Source organism: Ascaphus truei, chromosome 17, assembly GCF_040206685.1.
Source record: "Ascaphus truei isolate aAscTru1 chromosome 17, aAscTru1.hap1, whole genome shotgun sequence".
NCBI lineage: Eukaryota > Metazoa > Chordata > Amphibia > Anura > Ascaphidae > Ascaphus > Ascaphus truei.
In genome coordinates this window covers 25,537,234-25,558,698 of record NC_134499.1, presented here as the reverse complement: position 1 = coordinate 25,558,698, position 21,465 = coordinate 25,537,234, and the positions used below count along the sequence as shown (strand labels likewise).

The following is a 21,465-nucleotide window of genomic DNA, read 5'->3' as shown; positions in this document are numbered from 1 at the left end:
TCGTGGGGTGCTGTCGGGTTACTGCTGCGTGGGGTGCTGTCGGGTTACTGCTGTGCTGGGGTGCTGTCGGGTTACTGCTGTGCTGGGGTGCTGTCGGGTTACTGCTGAGCTGGGGTGCTGTCGGGTTACTGCTGAGCTGGGGTGCTGTCGGGGTACTGCTGAGCTGGGGTGCTGTCGGGGTACTGCTGCGTGGGGTGCTGTCGGGTTACTGCTGAGCTGGGGTGCTGTCGGGTTACTGCTGAGCTGGGGTGCTGTCGGGTTACTGCTGCGTGGGGTGCTGTCGGGTTACTGCTGCGTGGGGTGCTGTCGGGTTACTGCTGCGTGCGGTGCTGTCGGGCCTGAATTGTCCCAGCTCTCTCCCCCTGGGTTCCGCGGAACCCCGGGTGAGAATGACTGTACTAGGCTGTATAGGGCATCCCTGATACACTGTAGCTGAATGCACCTTGTTTTTTCAGTGCCGATGTCTTTGAAGATAATGCCATTCAGCTTCTGTTGAAGTACCAGCCCTGGTGGGTTGTAGCATTGGACAGCGAAAGCAGTCCGTTACCGGACAGCCAAGAGAAGCCAGGTAGCTCATTATCAATTTATGGAAGCCTTGATCGTGATGTGTCCTAACTTCTGTGCTAGAGTGCTCAGTAAACGTTCCGTGACCCTGAATTCTAACTGTAGCAGACAATGGGTTCCCTTTAAGTGTATTACAGGCCAAAACTGGAATGATTCATCGATACTTGGTAGAATTACCATGGTCTGCTTACATACAATCACACTCACCATGTGTTACAGAAAGGTGTGTTTAAAATTATTTGGAATAGACATGTATGTGATTAAAAATGAATAATTGGTTATTAGGAAATTTCTATGTGCTTCTATTTTAGGGGATTAAGATTAATCAACTGTTCATAATAGTTCCCCCCCATGAAATGTACAAAATGAATTTAGATGTTTCGATGATGCAGGACATTTTTAATATGGGATACACATATTTCTCTCCCTCTCGTTCTCGGTGTATTTGCACTTTTCTAGTTCCCTTCACTGCAGAGGAGAAAGAGCAGATGAGGAAATTCACAAACAAGTCACATTTGCTTGATAAGAAATCTCGGCACCTGGCATACCTGGGGTTGATTGATATCCTCTTGGCATACTGCTATGAAATCTGTGTTACGGAAGGCGAGAAAAATGTAAGTGAATTATTTTCTGCGTGAGACTTTCCTGCTGGCTCAGCTGAACATGTTCTGTCTCGAGTACATTCCTGCAAAGGGATTCTGTTGTAATGGGCCTTTTTTCCCTTCATACCAGCCTTTTATCACTGACAAGTGATCAGTAGATGCAGACGAGACACTCTCCACAGTAATTAACAAGGCAAAATTTGGCAGGTGAAAATGAGACGATTAACTGTGTGGTGTTAATGTGACACATCTATAACATTTTTAACATGCTGTCGGTCTCTGGTTACTATAAAGGCTCTATAGTTTGCTGCAAATAAAATACAATATGCAATGTAAGTACATTGGCACATTGAAATATAGAAATCGTCACATACCTATATAAATGAAGAGGCCCAACTATCAATTCGTTGCCATTTCCTGTTGTGTAGACACTGTTTTAAGTCGGTAATGATCATTTAAGTCAAATAATATTAATTTTTTGTATCGCATTGACGGCGTATTCAGCGCTGTACATAGAATTTTTGCAGGCACGAGTCTCTGCCCTGGAGAGCTTACAATATGTTTTGGTGCCAGAGGCACAGGGAGAATAAGTGACTTGTCACGGAACCAGGTTCTGCTGCTTCAAACTCGGTGTCATTGTTTATTGCGCGCTAATAGGAAGCCGTGACATCAGGTTTGTCTTCCTATTGGCCCGCGTGACGCCGGAATTTAAACTTTGCCGAGATACCGACTGCGCCTTTTTTTGGAGGTCTGTATCTCGGGAAACAGGGGGTCCCGGAGCGGAAATGAAGAAGGTTCAGCTCCGGAGACACCCTGCTTCAATCCTGTGTTTAAAAATAAAAAAACAAACGTCTTGGATTGCTCCCTTTAAAGTTTTGTTTTTGCCTTCTGATTTATGCATATGCTGGTTTCTGGCATAGTCAGGGCTGGAAAATCCACCCTGTCCAGGAGAAGTGGAAAATTAGGGGGGGGGGGGGGGGGAATATGCGTCGACCTCGGCTTCAGTGGAGCTGTCAATCGCGACTGCTTCCCAAAGTTGCGCCTCCATAAAACGTTCCTGGCAGTATGCAAGGCATTGTGGGGCAGGGGGAGGGGGGGCCTTAATTGCCTGCTTTGCTTCCGAAGTCGTTCTGCAGCTTGTGGATTCCTGTGCTGGACAAATGCAGGTAACAAACCTTTCCAGCCCCATGCATAGTAAATGTATAGTATTCTTTTACAAAATTAATATATATTTTTTTGTTGTTAATTTGCAACAGGTTGAATCTGCCTGGAATATAAGAAAGTTAAGTGGGACCCTAAGCTGGTTTGAGGTGAGACTTTCTGTTCTGTGGATTCTTTACTTGCATTAGACCTGCTGATAATGGCCCTGCAACGTATTTGGGAGGACACAAGATTGTGTTGACTCCTCTATGCGTTTTTTGCAGCGCAATGCATGCATCTAGGCCAGCATTTCATTATTGCTGATTTGGCTGTTAGGTTTCTCACTTCACCTGGGTTTACTAAAACTAGGCCTCAACGGATTGGCTAAAGTAGCAGCCAAAACAGGCAAACATAACAATGTTTGGAAACTGGAATAAAGTGGCCATGCTAGGTGCACAAGGCTGCATATAATATGAACTTGGCAGTGTAAGGCGCGCAATGGACAACCTTCCAAAATGCTGTAATTAAATGTTGAAAGGCTTTGCAAGAGCTGAGCTGCGGCTCATGGAGCTGCCAGTCTGTGGGGGAGGGGGGAAGTCCGCCAGTGTGTGGGGGGGAGGAGCCGCCAGTCTGTGGGGGAGGGGGGAAGTCCGCCAGTGTGGGGGGGAGGAGCCGCCAGTGTGTGGGGGGGAGGAGCCGCCAGTGTGTGGGGGGGAGGAGCCGCCAGTGTGTGGGGGGGAGGAGCCGCCAGTGTGGGGGGGAGGAGCCGCCAGTGTGTGGGGGGGAGGAGCCGCCAGTGTGTGGAGGGGAGGAGCCGCCAGTGTGTGGGGGGGAGGAGCCACCAGTGTGTGGAGGGGAGGAGCCGCCATTGTGTGTTGGGGAGGAGCCGCCAGTGTGTGGGGGGGAGGAGCCGCCAGTGTGTGGGGGGGAGGAGCCGCCAGTGTGTGGGGGGGAGGAGCCGCCAGTGTGTGGGGGGGAGGAGCCGCCAGTGTGTGGGGGGGAGGAGCCGCCAGTGTGTGGGGGGGAGGAGCCGCCAGTGTGTGGAGGGGAGGAGCCGCCAGTGTGTGGGGGGGAGGAGCCGCCAGTGTGTGGAGGGGAGGAGCCGCCAGTGTGGGGGTTCTATGGCTGTTGGCATCAGAGAGTTCAGTTGGAATTTGAATGGTGAGTCAGTCAGTCGATGGAAAAACTCAGAGAGAGCAGCAGAGAAGAGACTAATAACTATGAAAGGTGGATGATGGGGAAAGGAAAGTCCAAACATCTAAAACTATGTAAATATTAAGACTGTACAACAGAGGGACAGCGATACCTGTAAACAGGCAGGTTTAGCCGGACAAAGGCGATCTATGGCTGGAACCAGCCGGATTGTCACCAAGGAACAGTATAGATAATAAACACTGCGTGACAGGGCTTAAGGTGGGAGCAACAGGTTAATAGAATGTCTGTATTTTTTTTTTATAGTAGTTTTCTTATTAAAATAAAATTATTTTTAGCATTCTAATGTACATTTAATTAAAAAGTAAAATGTGTTGATGTTAGGCCGGGTACAGAACCGGCCACCTGATGATAACCACGTTACGCCCCCACACCCCACCCCCTTACACGCAGTCATCGCGTTTCCAAGGGGACTGCTGCTTTAATAGCCTTACAAGAAAAATCGGCTTCATGAACTTCACGGTGTGTATGTGGGAGGCAAAACTATACAACGTTGCCTTCTGCCTGCACACGGCCTCCAGCTGCTTGAACAAAAGCCAGAAATAACACGAGCACATTTCCGCGATGGGGAACTGCACTGGCCACCAGTGTAGCAGCTGGGTACCCTTGCCAGGCGCCGTAAGGAGCCCTCCGGAAAGAACTGCAGTTCAAAATATTGACAAAAGTCTGCGCCTGACCGGTTAATTACTACGGTTTTTTCAAAACAATTTGTGAATGGAGGATTCAAATGGCGTATCCGTCTCTTTCAAAGCAAAACCTGGTGCCAGCAGGATTTTTCCATTCACGGAAACACTGGGCAGTGTGTTGGAAGGAGCGGATTTGGCTGCCCCTCTGCAGCCTCCTGTAGGACTCTATTCTCATTTGAAATGTTCTAGTTACGTGCAAGGGGTATAGAAATTACACCTGTAACGTGTGGGGTTACAAGCAAGACTGGGGGGGGGGGGGGGGACGGCGTATTACGACTAATTAGTATTTTATTTTTATTTTCAGACCTGCTTTATTTGTTGTTTCCACATTTCTGGTTCTACGTTTACACGAGAGCACTCTCCTTCTGTTTCAAGAGCATAAATCTTGTATAAACGTTCGTAAAACGAGGTTCTGAAATCTGTTGCGATGTACAACAGACCTTTGCAAAGCTGTTTGACAGATTTCATCATAGTTCCAGATTTGTTACTGTTGAATACAGCAGAGAAGGTGTTGGATACTTTTTCACTTGATTTCAATCACAATATTACTCCGTAGGAGTACTCCATTTAAAAAGGGAAGCCCAAACCAGTATTTGTGGACCGCTCCAGAAATGCTTCTCCTGACCTATCACACTCAGCCTTGGGCTACACCAATAACCCCTAACCTGCCAAATAGTCCCCTTTGGCAACGAAAGAGTTAATCGATAAGGAAGCTGCTTCTGCAGAAGTAACATAGTAGCAGAGTTTGGTTCATCGCTATTAACCTTTTGCTAAATTGTAACTGGGTGAGGTACTCTTCCTATATTTATCATTCTCGTTCCGGTAGAAGGCAAAACAAAATTAGATCTGTTGGCAGCCCTCGCAAGGGTCTGTATCTCCAATCTTGTAACGAGTTCTCCAATCTGTTATGCACACACAGTTCCTGTAAGCTCAGAACCCAACTCCCCACATCTTAGGCTGCGGCCACGCTAGCGCTGACCGCGCTCATGCTTGAGAGCGGTGACGTCACCAGCTCTCCAAGCATGAGCGCCGGATGTCCTGCCTATTTCGCAAGCGTGCGCGCGGCAGCATTGCGGGTAAGTTGTGCGTGGGTGAGCGTCCGTGCCCGCGTGGGGACAGGACAATTTCACTTGCCAAAACTAACCTCGGCAAGAACTGCGCGGTCCGCATGCTCAGCGCTAGCGTAGCCGCAGCCTTATACTGTATGGTGTCAAAAAGAGTGCTACTAGGATTGTGACGACCTGTATAAAACAAGACAGAAAGGCCCAGTGCTGCATCTAACGGGACACATTATATAGTTAATACTTAACTGTGTAATAAGGGTCATTTTAGTTCAATTCTTTGGCCAGAGTATTTTAAGCCTACAACCAGGTCACGGGATGGCCCATCTGTAGGTCCTAACACTGCGGCCCCAGCAAAAAACTCTTATAACCTCTCTAAGGCTAGGTCCCCGGAGGTGACGGCAGCGCGCGCTCCGCACACCAGTCACTAACCTCAATGAGGCAGGCCCTAGTGTCGCGTGTTGGCCCACGCAGGGCAGTGGCGCGTCAGCCAGCCAGCAGGGGAGACATGATTGTATTCCCGTGCGGTGACGCGGTCACGTGGTGCGCTGGGAGCCAATAGCGCTCTGCTAGTAATGATGACTGTGCTGTGGGTATATTTCGCTCCAGTTACATTATAAATAAGTAATGCTGCCTCCTCGGGAAGGGGTATTGTGAGCAGGGGTGATGGGTGTGGTGCGTAAGGAAAGCTGCTGTTTCCACACTATGGTAATGGAGATATGTTAGGGATACAGTACATGGAAGGTGTTAAAAGGGAATTTGTGCTGGATCATAGTGGGAAGCAATGATCTTTCCCCCCCCTCCTCTCCCCAATCACAAATATTTACAAAATGCTTTCGAAATTATGAACCAAAGTTAAAATCGCAGGTGAAGTGTTATGAGTGAGTGCTTTTATTGTATGGCAATTCTAGTGTTGTGTCATGGCTGCCTCCCATCACTCCCTACAGAACGCAGATCGCGGTTTTAAGCTGTGCACGCAACGTCGGGCGCGCGTGCAGCTGCCACCACCGGGGACTTGGCCTAAAGGAGGTAGAGCTGTCTTTAATAGACTGGTCATTTAAAGGTGTTTAGCAGTTGGTAAAGCAACTTGGAGGTTGTTGACCCCCTCCTCCCGTATTTTAAAGCTCTCATTTCACCTTTTTAATTGCAGTTCTTGCTAAGCACCTGTAAAGGAGCAATCTATTAAAGACGGTTTTCCCTGCATTAGAGAGATTATGAGAACTTTTTGCAGGTGGAGCAGTGTTAGGACCTACAGATTGGCCATACCGAGGCCTGGCTGTAGGCTTAAAATACTCTGGCCAAAGAATTGAACTAAATGACCCGTGCTTAAGAAAAGATAAACCGTTAAGTATTTATTTAACGATATAATATGTCAGGTTCAATGTAGCACTGGGCCTTTCAATCTGTTCTTTAAACGATCTTGATGGAGTTACCCATGCTGTAGGGGTAACACAAGGCACAAGGCAAGACAACTTACATAGCAGAACTAGCAGGATTATATGTAACCTGTGGTGTTAACCCCTTCAGTTCCAGAAGCTCCAGCAATGAAAGGATTTATTTGTTGTACTAAGCGCACGCTTTGTTTTGTTGTGTACAGGGGGAGAAAAAGGCATCATGGTGAAATATTCATGTTACACAAAAATTGCTCCAAGCGAACACATTGCAGCGTGCATTTAATTTTTCATCTACTGTAAATGTTGATGCCAAATCAAGACAACATAATTCATAAACGGAATATGTCCCAGAGAATAAGTAATTGCCTCCTATATAGTCTCTGGTATCTCATAAATGCCTTTGGCTCACACTTCCAACAGAGTACAATGAACAGCAGCCTTCTGAAGGGAAATGCATAATGTATTTGAGCAGGCTTTTTGGGAGGCAATATCATAAATCATTTTTAAAGGTCAAGTATGTACACATGTATTTCATGAATGCCACATGTTGCTCTCCTCTGCTGTGTTTTTTAAGGTGAAAAAATAACATTTTGAAATGCATATACAAAAGTGTGTTCATGCTCTCGCTCGTGCGCGCTCTCACTCGCGCGCTCTCTTCTCCCCCTCCCCCGCCCTTTATGATTTCCTCCTTTCCATGAAAAACACTGACATATTGGGAATATCCCGCTATCATTGATTCTGTTTTGCATGGCCTCTGTTGCGTAGATTATTAAATATATATATTTTTCCCCTCCAACAGAATTACACGTCCATTAAGGATGTTTTGGTGTCGTTTGGGAGGCGAGTGTTATGTTATCCACTGTACAGACACTTTCATTTGGTGACCAAGGCTGTTCGGAATACTGGTTCCCTGCTTAAAATGGGTAAGATGTGTGTCTGCTTGTTCTTCCAAAAATCCGTGGTAGTGCCACAAATACTAATACACCTTGTGATAAGGTGCACAATGAGTCCCTGCCCCATGGAGCTTACCATTTAATTTTGATGCCCGAGGCATAGGGAGAGAGTGACTTGCTCAAGGTCACAAGGGGTTGACGCTGGGATTCGAACCAAGCTTCCCTGATTCAAAGTCTTCGTTATTATTTGTTTGCAGAGTCACTGGTTTGTATTTCATTCCGATACTGAGGCCGGAATTGAACCCCTGACTTAGAATTTTTCACGACCCACAAGGCAACCACTAAAACCATACCTTCTCCCAATTTGGGATTTTAACCCCTGTTGTGGTGGTTTGCCATGCATGGAATGCCCCTCCTCACCACTGATGGGACAAGGAAGTAGTTGAAGCGGCTCTTTATTTGTTTAAATATTTCTACCATATTTGTGCTGTAATAACAGAAACGGATAAAGATTTTTAGAATACCCCTCTCCTGTACAAGGAAGGGGGCAGTAGGGGTGGGAATAACAGAAAGAAGTGTTAGTCTCGGTCTGTAAATAAAATTAAAAACCAAAGTAGTGTTACTTCCGTGTCCCCTGGTACCATCCCATTTTGACCACTGGGTATTGTTGAGGGTCACTGGTTGGGGCCCACAATGGGGAGAGATGAGCCACGTGAAGGTGAGCGAGTTTCTGTCATTACCATTTATCATGCCGACAAGTTATCTCTGTGGGGACGCCATGGGCTTTGTTTTAGTCGAAGAAATGTGTGTTTAATTTAACACAATCTGGAAATGATTTGAGCTCTGTGATTACTCTGCCAAGAGAAGGGGTGTGAAAATGTTAAAGCCGGGAGGAATGCCAAAAAGACTGAAGTTTAGGCAACAATATCTTATTTTTTTCCCTCTCTCGCTGTGGATGGAGCCAGGGATGCGTTGCAAAGAGGCGCTGTAAATCAGTTCTGATCAAAAGTTACCGCGGTTGTGAGGAGCCCTACGAATAATACTCTCTCGGTTCTGTAAAATCCACGTGTTGGGGACAATTTTACAGTGCAAAATGCGATCAAATTGGAAAGGGAAACTTAATGTAACAAAGTTTGTGACGTTATATGTAGTGTCTCAAAATAAAATGCAGTGTTGTCTCCGTTTTTAATTGGGGCTTGGTTTGCATTACACAGCTTTGTAATGTTGAGTTTAACGGTAATGGTTTATTTTGTATAGATGCTGTGCCAGATTGCAAAATAAGACCTATATAAAATAAAGATGTCCAGTTAAAAGCCTCCAGCCCTGGCTGCCTTTACCAGGTTGTTGTTTCCCGAGCACTAGACTGTGCTGGAGGATAAGCGTGCCGCCCAGAAGCACTTCTCAACATTTATTTCTATATCTATTACACACGTATAAAGAATATTGGGCCGGGATATACTCTGTACTGATATTCTGCAGCAACATGAAAGCCATGAATGCAAGCAGCGTTTCTGTGAGTTTTAAAGCAGCAAAACATGCAAAATCCTGTGTTGGTTTTTTTTTTTTAATTTAAAAAAATAAATAATTCCGTTCTATAGTATTAGATAAAACAGTCTGCATTTAAAAAAAAAAATTTTTTTTTAACTCATGCCATTTTGAATGATACTTTAAATTTACTGCTCATGCTTTGGTTGCTACAGCAACCATTTAGAAAGTCATATTCACTTCCTCTTTTGAAACAAACGCACACACCTTTTTTTGAGCTGTGCTTTGGCAACAAAGTATCACAAACAGATCTGTTGCTGTGTTCCAAACAACATACTGTCTATTAATCTGAAAGCTGTAACAATAATGTTACACTTGGTAATCTAATGTCACACATCAGCTGCAGCATATTCAGAAGGCAGCCATTATGTTAAGCACACAATCAGGATTTTTACAGATTTATAAACAAGTATTGTTGCTTTAACCCTTTCAGCGCTGGGGGGGGGGGGCAACCATGCATAGTTCATATCAGCACTGGAGGGGTTAACTTGTTGTTTTTTGGGGGGGAGCATCAAGAATACAGAATAACAACATATTTCATTTATTAAGGTCAGTTAAAACTCTGATGCCTTTCATATGTTGCGTGCCTTTCATGCCTTGCGTGTCCTGTCAGGATGTTGGGGAGGGAGGGAGGGGTGATTCTTGGAAACTAGACGACATAACTCATTATCGACCAATTTGTCTCCTGGTTTACTTACTAACTCATCTCACAGTCAATAGTCGCTAATGAAGACCATTCTCGTCTCATTTATAAATGGCAGTAAGCCCATACTCCAGCTCCAAAATCAACATTTGGAATGGAAATGTACATGCAGTGGCCAACTCCAGTCCTCCAGGGCCACCAACAGGTCAGGTTTTCAGGATATCCCTGCTTCAGCACAGGCGGTGAAGTCTTCGATTGAGCCACCTGTGCTGAAGCAGGGATACCCTTGAAACCTGACCTGGTGTTTGTTGCTGGCCCTTGAGGACTGGAGATTCCCACCCCTGCAGTATCTCATTTTACTTTTAGACCAAAAGCCAAACTGATCTGTGTAAAGCGGTCACAGCCCGTGGAATTCAGCTGGGGAGGCTGACGTTTTGGAGATCATATAAAAAGAAAACGGCTTTTTATTCAAAACGTTCTTTGCAGACTCGTAACAATTATTTCTTTATTTTGGTTAACGATAAAACCTTAACCCCTCTCCCCCCCCCCACCTGAACCTTTGACACGGTTTTAGCATTGTAAACTGACCCTGTAGTCACCTTGCTTTTTCAGTTCAATATGACCTTCACCCAACTACACCTCCACCTCTCTAAAATCTTCTTGCACGTATTAAAGCGACAGTACTCCCTCCTTTAATCAGCCTCTGTTATTGGCTCTGTAACTCCATCTGTTGGTATAAGATGGTAACACATCCCGGTTATCCTCCATGAGTACACTCGCATGCTGTCATTATGATCGTTTATTTATTACACGCCGATATATGCCGCAGCCCAGTCCAGTGGGATAAGGGGATATTGACAGTACAGTTGAAACATTACCATACACTGGTACATGAGATAATGAGAATCTTTCTCCAAGGAGCCTGCAATCTAAAAGGAGGGGAAGATTGGAAACATAAGTGGGTGTAAACAGATTTGTGATTAGAAGTCACAGAGCCGTTACTCTTGGGGAGTATTATTTTTCCAAGAGGAGTATGACTTTGTTGCCAGCTCTGCCTTTGATGGGGGAGGGTTCTGGGAAGAACTCCGCTCTCCGAAGTTGCATCCCACCATGCTTTCAAAGTGGTATGCAAGGTAATGTGGTGAGGGACAGCTCTGGAAACTATGGTAGTGCGCACACATGAGGTCCTCCCTGTCCCTCATGTACAAATACCATTTGATCAATTGCCTAGGAGTTTTTAGGGGTTCGAGAAGTCTGTATAGGCGTAAATGAGACTTCAGATGCAAGTGTGTAATCACAAACGGAAGTACCGAGATGGCTACCATGTGCCTGCTGAGCTCCAATTGTTCTCGATGTAGTCACTGTCTCAGCCAAGCTGGAGGTTTTTTTTTTTTCTTCCATTCATTGGCCCCTGCTTCTGGAGATACATACTGTGGGTTGCGGTAACTGCTCTGATCGGCTACCATGGATCATATAATGGTGGAATTGCAAAGCTCCCACACTCTGTGGGCCAATGGGAAGCTGTGATGTCATCTGTTGCAGCTTCCAATTGGCGCATGTGACGCTGGAGCTTTAAACTTGCATGAGATACTGATGCTTCCTTCCAGAGGGGGTATCTCTTGAAGCAGGGGTTCCTCGGAGATGAAATTAACAAGGTTCAGCTGCACAAAAATGTTATGTTCACCGGCGATTTCCTGACCCTCCTACTCCGTCCCAGAATGCAGCATTCTGCGCATGCGCGGTGTTCCCTTCTGCACATGCACGGAAACATGGCTGCAGTCAGGCAACAGTACCGCCGTATTGGCGGATCGCCAAGAAGCGGGGCCCTTCTGTATATATATTTATTGCCTATTTTACAGGGCTGTTCATTAATCACCTTCTGTTGCCAGATACACCAGCGAGGTCTTATAAAGTGCAATGATGTAACGTGGGTATTTTCCCTTCTCCCAGGTAAAGCTGCTGTTTTGAAATGCTTGCTGGATATCCATGCAATTTTTCAAGCGAATGACCCTGCCTACATCCTTAATGATCTGTATGTTACGGACTATTGTATCTGGATCCAAAAGGCCAAGTGAGTTTTTTGTATATTTGCTTTTATTGTCAGGTGAAATACTATTACAATGTGTTCATGGAGCAGCACGTAACATGGCAGCAGCCACTCCTCCTAATTAATATAATCACACTTTGCAAGTGGGATTTCATGTTCACACTCACTGCCCCTGGAAACTAACAGCAAGCCATTTGGGAATAGAGAACTGCAGCTGTGCATTGCCACACACATTTCAGGGATCATTTAGACAATGTGCAGAGAGTGGCTTTGGAAAAGCAGCTCTTGAATGTAAAATGAAGCTGGGTAAATACATGCCCCTGTTTTGCAAATGAAGATTTAGAGGCAATCCAAGCAGCTTTAAAAAAAAGTTTCGTTTTAATATATGCAGCCTTTGATTTCAATAAAGGTAAACTAATTACCTTTGCTGCCAATCGATTCATTCTCCCATGATCGATCGGCAAAACCCTGCTTCCCAGAGTTCACTAAATGGTTGACTTTTAGTTTCAAATCTCAGTCAGTGTAACTCAGCAGCTACAATGTATTCTTACATTACAACGGTAACATTTTCTATTGTTACAGTTTGCAGCTCAAACTGCTGGGAATATTGGCAACAAATGATCAAACGAGAAAGTGTTGCAAAGATATTGCACTGCTGGGGAAGTGTGCTATAGAAACCAAAGGCTGCTCAGTATATTAAAATTGGCATTAAGAGTTGATTTTTAAAATAAAAAATACAGTAAGTATTATCTAATACTACAGAACTGATTTATTGAAAGAAAAAAACAACAAATGTAGGCTATTTCGGTGCTCCTTTTAAGAAGCTACCATCTTTAATGTCTTATTGTTCTCTCAACATTAGAAATGTTTTAAAGCAAATGTTCTGCAGTGTTTCAGTCCCAATTAAATCTCGGCACATGACCCAACTCTTCTGGAGACCATTTTTTCAAAACTCCTGATTTAAAGTACTCTAACGACAGTGCAAAAAAAAAAACCAGACATTGCAATCATTTCTTTATAGACTTAGAATATTTCCATGGTGATCAAATGCTTCATCATATTTATTTTTTTTTACTAGCAATCTTCTATAAAATATATATATATTTTGCCAAGAACATTTCTAAATGTAAACAGTTCTTGGATTTAAATGCTCTTCTCGTTCTCTTTGGACATGGGGCTGGCTTCTGCTCCTTGGTGCCGCCTGAATCGGTCAGAAGGTATACAAGTACGTGAGATGTATATAAGTACGTGAGATGTATATAAGTACGTGAGATGTATATAAGTACGTGTGATGTATATAAGTACGTGAGATGTGGCTACATATTGATAAATAAATGCAGTCACATACTTTTCTTCCTTTTTTTTTTTTTTTTTCAAATTCCACGTGTGAACGTTCCTAAATGCCCACACTTTGCTGATTGTCTCGCTGCTTTTAATCTGCCCTGGGTTTAGCAATTCAGATTTGCATTTGCATTGTGTCGCCTTCTCATCCATCACTGATGGTTTTAGGCAGCGAAATAGGTCAGGAAAAAAAGGATGTTGACTGAAAAGCCAACTGTTAATTTCTTTCTTGACTAAGCCATGTATTGCAATGTATGCATTTTTTAGATTTTATTATATATACTGTACAGTGCGTGCGTGTACGCACATACATAAATGCATACATGCGTGCGCACATACATGCCTTCTTGCACTTATGTATAATGAAGAGCCCTCAATATGAAATCTAGCAGGCCAGCCATCGCCGCACGAGCTGTTTGTAATTACTGCGGTGCATGGACGTGACTGATAGATTATAGCGTTCGTAGCCCGGGCTGTGGTACAGAACCGATGAGAGAGAGAAGCGGGGCAGCTTGCCCTTTTTTATTCCTGGCTGTCAGCGGCAGGAGCCCAAGTTGTGGCTGTTTCATAGGGAAAGACAGAGTTAAAAAATAAGTGATTGCCAAACCGTCAGTGGGACTCAGGACATCATTCTTCCGCACCAAATGTAAGCAAAACGAAGAGGTAACTCTCCAGGACAAATGCATTTCAGTTGATTTTCTACAATGTAGCTTTGAATTTGTTTATTATGCTTTGTTTGTTCTTGGCTTCGGATCCATAGGTGTGTGGCGAGGCCATTTTTTTTTTTTTTAAATACAGGATTGAAGCAGCGAGTCTCCGGAGCTGAACCCCATTCATTTCAGCTCTGGGTACCCCCTTCTTCCACAGGTACTTACCTCCTTATGGGGTGCCGGTAGCCTCTCCAGGGTTCACATTAAGCCTGCTTTTCAAAGCTCCCGATTTCCTGCGGCCAGTAGGAAGCCGTGACGTCATCAGGTGCGGCTTCCTATTGGCTCGTGACGAGGAAGCTGAAAACTGCAGAGATACCGGCAGCCCCTTCGGAGGTAAGTATCTCCGGGAAGCATGGGGTCCCCGGAGCTGAAATTGATGGGGTTCAGCATCCGAAGACCACCTGCTTCAAACATATTTAATAGAAAAAGAAAAACACGGCCTGGATTGCTCTTTTAAGACACTAATTTTGTGCAGCTACTCTAGCCAGAAGCGATTAAAATGTATACAGAAATGTATCTCTTTATTTATCTGCCATTTTACAGCATTTCAATTATTCACTAAGTTTCCAACCTTATAAGCACACTAGCGTGGGTAAACGAAGGTTGTATATGATGACAAACTTGTAACTCAGAAGAACTCTTGGGCAGCTTCTTCTTTTCCTTATTTATATGCAAACTTAGTGGGTGGCCTATGAAGGTTAACACTGTTGATGCAGAACGCATTTCATGTGAGAATAAGAAAAACCCTGGGATATATCTGTTTCATGGCTGCAAGAGAGTCTACCCATCTATTGGAACGATTTCCTCTTTAACTGTATGGGAGGCTTGATTCTTCACTAGGGATATCAAAGTGTTTTCGTCTTGCCGTGTGATATTTCTCAGCGTAGATATCGATCATTGAAGTTGAAGGCAGCTAAAGACCGTTTCATAGCAGCCCTTAAGGGCATATTCAATGCAGCTACTTTTCATTTGTATGCTGCCTGGGGATAAGGAGCTTCATTGCAGTCGATAGTACGTAGATATACTTACTCTGCATCATTCTACAGTGTAACATGCTGGTGTGCTTTTCATGCATTGCAGGAATCTTGATTTCAAGTTGTTGCAAGTTTACGAAAGTGGGAATAACAAAAAAAAAGTACACCATAGGCCCCGCACAACCAATCAAAATAACATACGCAGCATATTTCATGTTGCTAATACTTGATCATCACAGCCCACGACAATCCTACATAACACAAACATCTGATATGAACATTATTTTAAAAAATATACATATATTTATTTCTGTGCACCAATAAGAGGGTTTGTTAGAGAAATTACACTTGGTTAAGTAGACTGGACGGATAACTACAGCTGTGATTTCATTGTCAGTAGAGCGCTCCAAAGTCTAAGCACAGAACAGCAGGTGGTGGTAGCATGTGTGTTAAAAGCCAAGTCTTGCCAGATGGAAAAATGCATCTTTAACCCCTAAGGTCATAGTCGAATGTCATCACTTCACTCCATCCTCCTGCTAAGTGAGCTTATCAAACAGCCTGTTGCCTTTGCCACTTGCATTTTGGTAATACATTGAAATGTAAATATCAGTCTGTTCAGTTCCCTTTTTGAAAGTTTTTCGCTTTCTAATGAGCGTATATACAGTATGGTATGTGTAACTTTCTCTTCTCATTCTGGTTAGTATACATTTTAGAATATTCATTTATAGTGGATGGAATTAATCTGTTTACATGCAGTTGAACTCCAGAGTTCCTACCCGGCTGGACGTAAAAGATTCCGCACACACTCCGAATAGAAGTGTAACTATCGGATAGAGTGGCTGTCTTTTTAAACAGCTGTGGAGTGGAAGTGACAGTTTGGAATTCTGCGCAGAAGCCTGTAACATGGATATGCGACCTCTGAGGGATACTCAACAACTGAAACAAAAGTTCCTAATCTCAAAAGTAGGGAAAGCTACAGAAATTGGATTGAAACTTTTTGGGGTTAAAGTCGATTTCTGAGTACGATATTCCTATCGAGAGTTTAGTGCAAATGTTTTTTATTTTTGCTATTTTCTCTCTGAAATGTCAATTTTTTTTTAAACAAAATTCACAAATGTTTGTTCATCGCAAATTGTGAAAAATAACAATGTACATCACACAAAGACACAACCTGGTTATCTTTGTTGCCATAAATCCTGTAGACCAGGGGTGGCCAACTCCAGTCCTCAAGGGCCAACAACGGGTCTAATTTTTAGGATATCCCTGCTTCGGCACAGGTGGCGCGGTCATTATGACTGAGCCGCCTGTGCTGAAGTAGGGATATCCCCAATACCTGACGGTGGCCGATGATGACTGGAATTGGCCACTCCTGCTATAGGCTTTCCCCCCTCCCTCTGTATCTTTGCTAGTGCAACCTGATTTTTGGGATAATTTCATGTCCCCACCATCTTCTGCACATTTCTTAGGATTTCATCTTTTTATAAATAGGCTTTTTTTTTATTTTAAATTGTTTTCCTTTTTTATCTCGTCTTGGCATAGAAGCAAGTTTTGCAGTGTTTTGTTAAATCTGCATAAATTGATGTTGGGGTTCCAATATCTCCATTGTACCTGGCTTTCGGAAATACCCTCTACTGCAGTCCTCGTTCATAAAGAATTAGACGCTGTATTTGTATACTTTGCTTATTAAAGGTTACTTCTTTTATATGTAAGTAATGGGATTTATAATGTAGGTAACAGACCTGCCCTTTTGTACACAGGTTTTGGACTTTTAGGGGGATACCATTAAATGACAGAAAAATGTTGGTTGGCGTGACTCATTGTGCCACGCCAAAAGCAGTCGCTGGCCACGTACTGCCTACCCCAATCACAAGTTTATTTTTACATTAAACTACAAAAGGCGTGCAAGTGCCACGTTACGTCTGTGCCCATTTGAAACACATTTGGTGTAGAAACTGTTCTTTACGCTGACTCCAGCGTATTGCATGGCTTTCGGACCTCTACATTTGGAAGAAAAAATAAAGATTTCTAAAACGAAGTACATGTTTTCAGTTTTATTATTTGAAAGAGATCGTGCTATTGACGATGTATCCCTGTAATTTTGTACCTCCAGTAATAACCTGTGACTTTTGCACTTTTTGTCTTTTCCTCCTTGAGAGGCATTTACAAACCCATCACCTCACTGTCCTTTCAAGGCTCTTCACCCCTTTGCCCATTCTTTTATCTTCGCTTTAATCTCTCGCTATACCCCAACTCAGTCTCCACCCTTTGCTGAGGCCCCCCTCCCCACCCCTGTGTCACTACAACCCTCAGATGCTGCACCCTAATCATCACTGGCCAAACGTTAAATGCCAGAGCAGAAGAGCTTGGAAAGGATATTTGTCACAGGGCGCTGCGAAACCCTTGGGTAATCGGCACGCTAATTGGCTCGCATCCACTAAACTGCAATGCGGAGTATTACACCCCACATCACGGCTTAGTATGTATAGCTTTATATAGCGATATCCATCTACTTGGCGCTTCACAGCAGCAATACACATGATATAATAATAGGACACATAATGGGAATAAATACTACAGATGATTAATGTAACACTGGGGTAAGAGTCCCTGCCCCGATGAGCTTACAAGCTAAGTGATTGTAAACTTAGATTGTAAGCTCTTCGGGGGGAAAGGTCTCCCTTTGCCTTGTGTTATACACTATTTCTTATCCCCATGGTTTGTACTTGATTATGATGCAGGGAACATAAAGCTCTGCGCACACTGTTGGCACTATATAAATAGAACCATGCATACATACGGTGTTCGCTGCAATTCAATTCAATGGCTGTTCGCAACTGGGACGGGTGCTACAGAACAGGGGTGCTACACCCCACATTGCATCTTGGTGAATCTTGGCCTATTTTTTTTTTTTTTGTCAATTTGAAGGGTGATTAATTCCTTTTTAATTCCTTTTTAAAGGCCCAGTAATGCATTGCAAAGCCTCCTGGCAGCTGAGGGGTTAAGGAAGCAAATTGCATCTGTAAAGTGTTTTTTTTTTTTTTTAGTCCAAGTGGAACTGCTGCTTTAACATGTGGTGCAAGGGTTAAATCTAATGAGCCATTAGACCCTTTGTGTCTAATCATCTGTTGTTTTGCAGATAGTGAGTGGAAGAGATAATCGGGTGACACCGCATTACATTCCCTCCATTACAGATGTGATAACCGGATACAGGGCTCTTTGGGGATTGTGCTATCTTGTGCCATTTCCTTTATAGAGTGTGGAATACTTTGATCAAAAAACAATTAATTTCCATTCTACTTTCATTAGAGATAAATGTGGCGATCTGGCTTCTGATTAAGCATTTACAGCTCCGATTTAAAGGGCATGCTGAGGATATTACACTTTATGGCGCTATCATTTTTTAATGGGAACTGTGTTTTTTATATTCTTCTTGTGGCTGGAGAGTTTCCAAACCGTCGCTGTGTTACATTGTTCTGCTATAGGGGGTGTCGCAGTATTACATTGTTCTGCTATAGGGGTGTCGCAGTCTGGAGACCGGACTAGTAACGTTGCAGCCAATGCACCAAAATGTCACTGCAAAGAAAAATAAACGAGTTTCATTTTCCCCTAAGGTTTTGCCCATTCCTGCTGTGAATAAATGCTCCCCTGTGGCATCATATAACAGGCATAATACACAGGCACGTGGAACAGAGCCTTGCTATTAACAATGGTCTGAAGGTGTAGACCAGGTGTGGGCAACTCCCAGTCCTCGAGACACCCCAATGGTTTAGTTTTTTTTGGATATCCCTGCTTCAAAGACTGAGCCACTGATTGAGCCACCTGTGCTGAAGCAGTATATCCTGAAAACCTGACCGGTTGGGGGGTCTTGAGGACTGGAGTTGAGCACCCTTGGGGTAGAGGACAGAACCCCTTGTGTTTAGGCTAATGTATTTCTAAGGCTGCGTCCATAGTGCAGGATACGGCGCGAACAAAAACAAACACTAGGACGCCAATGTGTTTGTGTATAGTGCGCGCGTGTACAAGTGCAACAAGGGCGATCAGTGTTTCGCACGATAGCCAAGTTTGACTTTCCCGTGCGACAGCTGGGTCACGTGAGTGGTTTGCCCAATGAGGGCAAACCAGCTCTGTGACGTCACGGCCGCTCCCCCGACGCGCCAGCAGGACAGGAAATCATTCCTGCTGCGAGCGTGCGTCAGCGCGCACGCTTCCACTATGGCAGAGGCTGTAATAGGATAATAATGCCATTTTAATCTCTGCAGGTCAGATACTGTCCTTTATACAAACCGAACATCAATATACAGGGGCAGCAGGGATATGAAATACGGCTTTCTGAAAGCTTATTCTGTTTGTGTACAGTCCCCAGCGCACTTCCTTCCGGTAGTGTAAATGTATCCGTGCGAAATCAAATCCCGTCAGAAGGTGGAACGCAAAGTTTTGTGACACGCTGAATGATTATCCTCCCGAGAGGAAGAATATGAAGCTCCTAGAAACCCCGTTCAGCCGCGAGAATACGCACCTCAGTGGTTGCCTTTTGTGAGTAATGTATTACATTATCTGCCGATTGCGCCGCTGTCAGCGTGTCATGCCTTGGAGCTTAGTAAGGGTTAGATAGAGGAAATGGCTCTGGCTGTTGCTGCAGGATTTATACTAGATGTATTCTTTGCAGGAAGCTGTGATCAGTTTGATAGGCCTTAAACTGAATGCTGCAGCCACAAACCGGATATATGGCTATCGGGTCACATTCATCCCATTCCCCTATTCTCCCACCACCAAACTATTGCAAATGCAACATTAGACGCCTCCTCTGCTCCCTTAGAAAGTAAACTTGCTGCATTGCATAGTGATACTGAGCATAAGGATGGTCTTTTAGAAACGTCCTTAATGACCGGTTTTGTAAGACCGTTACACTTTCCGAGAGCATTGGTCGGTTAGGAGTGTGCCTGATCTGGCTAAGGCCTACCAATGTTTTCCGATGGTAGTGTAATATGGTGAGAAAATGGGACCTACCATCAATATTTAGTAATGTGATTAATATTGACTGGAATTGTCTCTTCTTGCACATAGTTTGAAGTTACTAGGAGAGTGCTGGCATCACTTGTCTTGCACTTCTTTCCTTTTTTTATGCGAGACCCTAAAAATACCCTGCTTTTCGAGGGTTACTGTAGATTGTCATTTATGGTGTCTGTGATACCCTGTAACCCAAAGCCTAAATGATTTTACGAAACAAAGAACTGAACTGATCACCTGCCTCTTTGGAATCGTTCAAGCTGCCCACTTTGTATTTTGTTGTTGTTAGATAGCAATGTGTTCCTGGCCCCTCTGGCAGGTTCATGAACAACTCTATACAATTGTATTGCTTGAAGCTATAAAGTTATTCAGCTTTTGATATTGAAATAAAGCTCCTTGAATTACCTATTTATAGTAGAAAGGCATGAATCCCACTGCATAGCCAATCTCTCTGCAAACATGCATCCATTTTCTGAGAGCCATAGGTTTGGTTGAAAAGCACAAGGGCCCATTATATGAAAAATAATAATCTGACGTTCCCAAGAATGACATCTTTGATACATTGCAACCACAGTTGTTCCTTTACAGTTGTGCCAATGTGGTGACCTTTTTACGTTTCATGAATCAGATCAAGTTAGGATACATGAGGATTCTTTTTATATCGCTTTTCTAAACCGCCCTTAATGATACTTAATGGACTCCATTAATCTGAATACATTGAACACACAAAGTTTTAAACATGGAAACATCCATTATATCCCTAATACAACAGGGGCTAACACTATGAAATCCACTTATTTGCCCTCAGTGTTGTATTCTGATTTTGCGTCAATAAAAAGATTCCTTCTATTTGCACATCCTTGTGTAAAGCACGCACTCCAACTTTCTATCTACAAATACCTAGTGCCACTGGAACAGTGAAAGTATATCTACTCATGTTGTGGTATTTTTCTTTTCCCTTGGAAAAAGCCGATTGTGATTTGCCGCTGAAACTGACATGTTTTTCTTTTCCTCCGAAGAAATGATGAACCTCACCTCAACTGGTGTTAGTGTGTGTCGGCACAGGATAGAGGGCTGGTGCACTATATGGTGTCGGCGGAGGGCCTGGGCACTGTACACTCTCGGCACAGGGCAGAGGGCCTGGGCACTGTACAGTGTCGGCACAGGGCGGAGGGCCTGGGCACTGTACAGTGTCGGCACAGGGCGGAGGGCCTGGGCACTGTACACTCTCGGCACAGGGCGGAGGGCCTGGGCACTGTACAGTGTCGGCACAGGGCGGAGGGCCTGGGCACTGTACAGTGTCAGCACAGGGCGGAGGGCCTGGGCACTGTACAGTCTCGGCACAGGGCGGAGGGCCTGGGCACTGTACAGTGTTGGCACAGGGCGGAGGGCCTGGGCACTGTACAGTCTCGGCACAGGGCGGAGGGCCTGGGCACTGTACAGTCTCGGCACAGGGCGGAGGGCATGGGCACTGTACAGTCTCGGCACAGGGCGGAGGGCATGGGCACTGTACAGTCTCGGCACAGGGCGGATGGCCCGGGCACTGTACAGTCTCGGCGGAGGGCATGGGCACTGTACAGTCTCGGCACAGGGCGGAGGGCCCGGGCACTGTACAATCTCGGCGGAGGGCATGGGCACTGTACAGT

The 21,465-nt window shown here is 44.5% G+C and overlaps 1 protein-coding gene across 1 annotated transcript in view; it reads left to right on the top strand.

Moving 5' to 3' along the window:
* The window catches only part of SHQ1 (SHQ1, H/ACA ribonucleoprotein assembly factor), a 39,814-nt gene that overhangs the window by 11,598 nt on the left and 6,751 nt on the right, over positions 1–21,465 (top strand). The window contains 5 exon segments of the mRNA XM_075574333.1: positions 456–568; positions 1,024–1,178; positions 2,423–2,476; positions 7,459–7,582; positions 11,691–11,811. Coding sequence (XP_075430448.1) covers positions 456–568; positions 1,024–1,178; positions 2,423–2,476; positions 7,459–7,582; positions 11,691–11,811 — 567 coding nt within the window.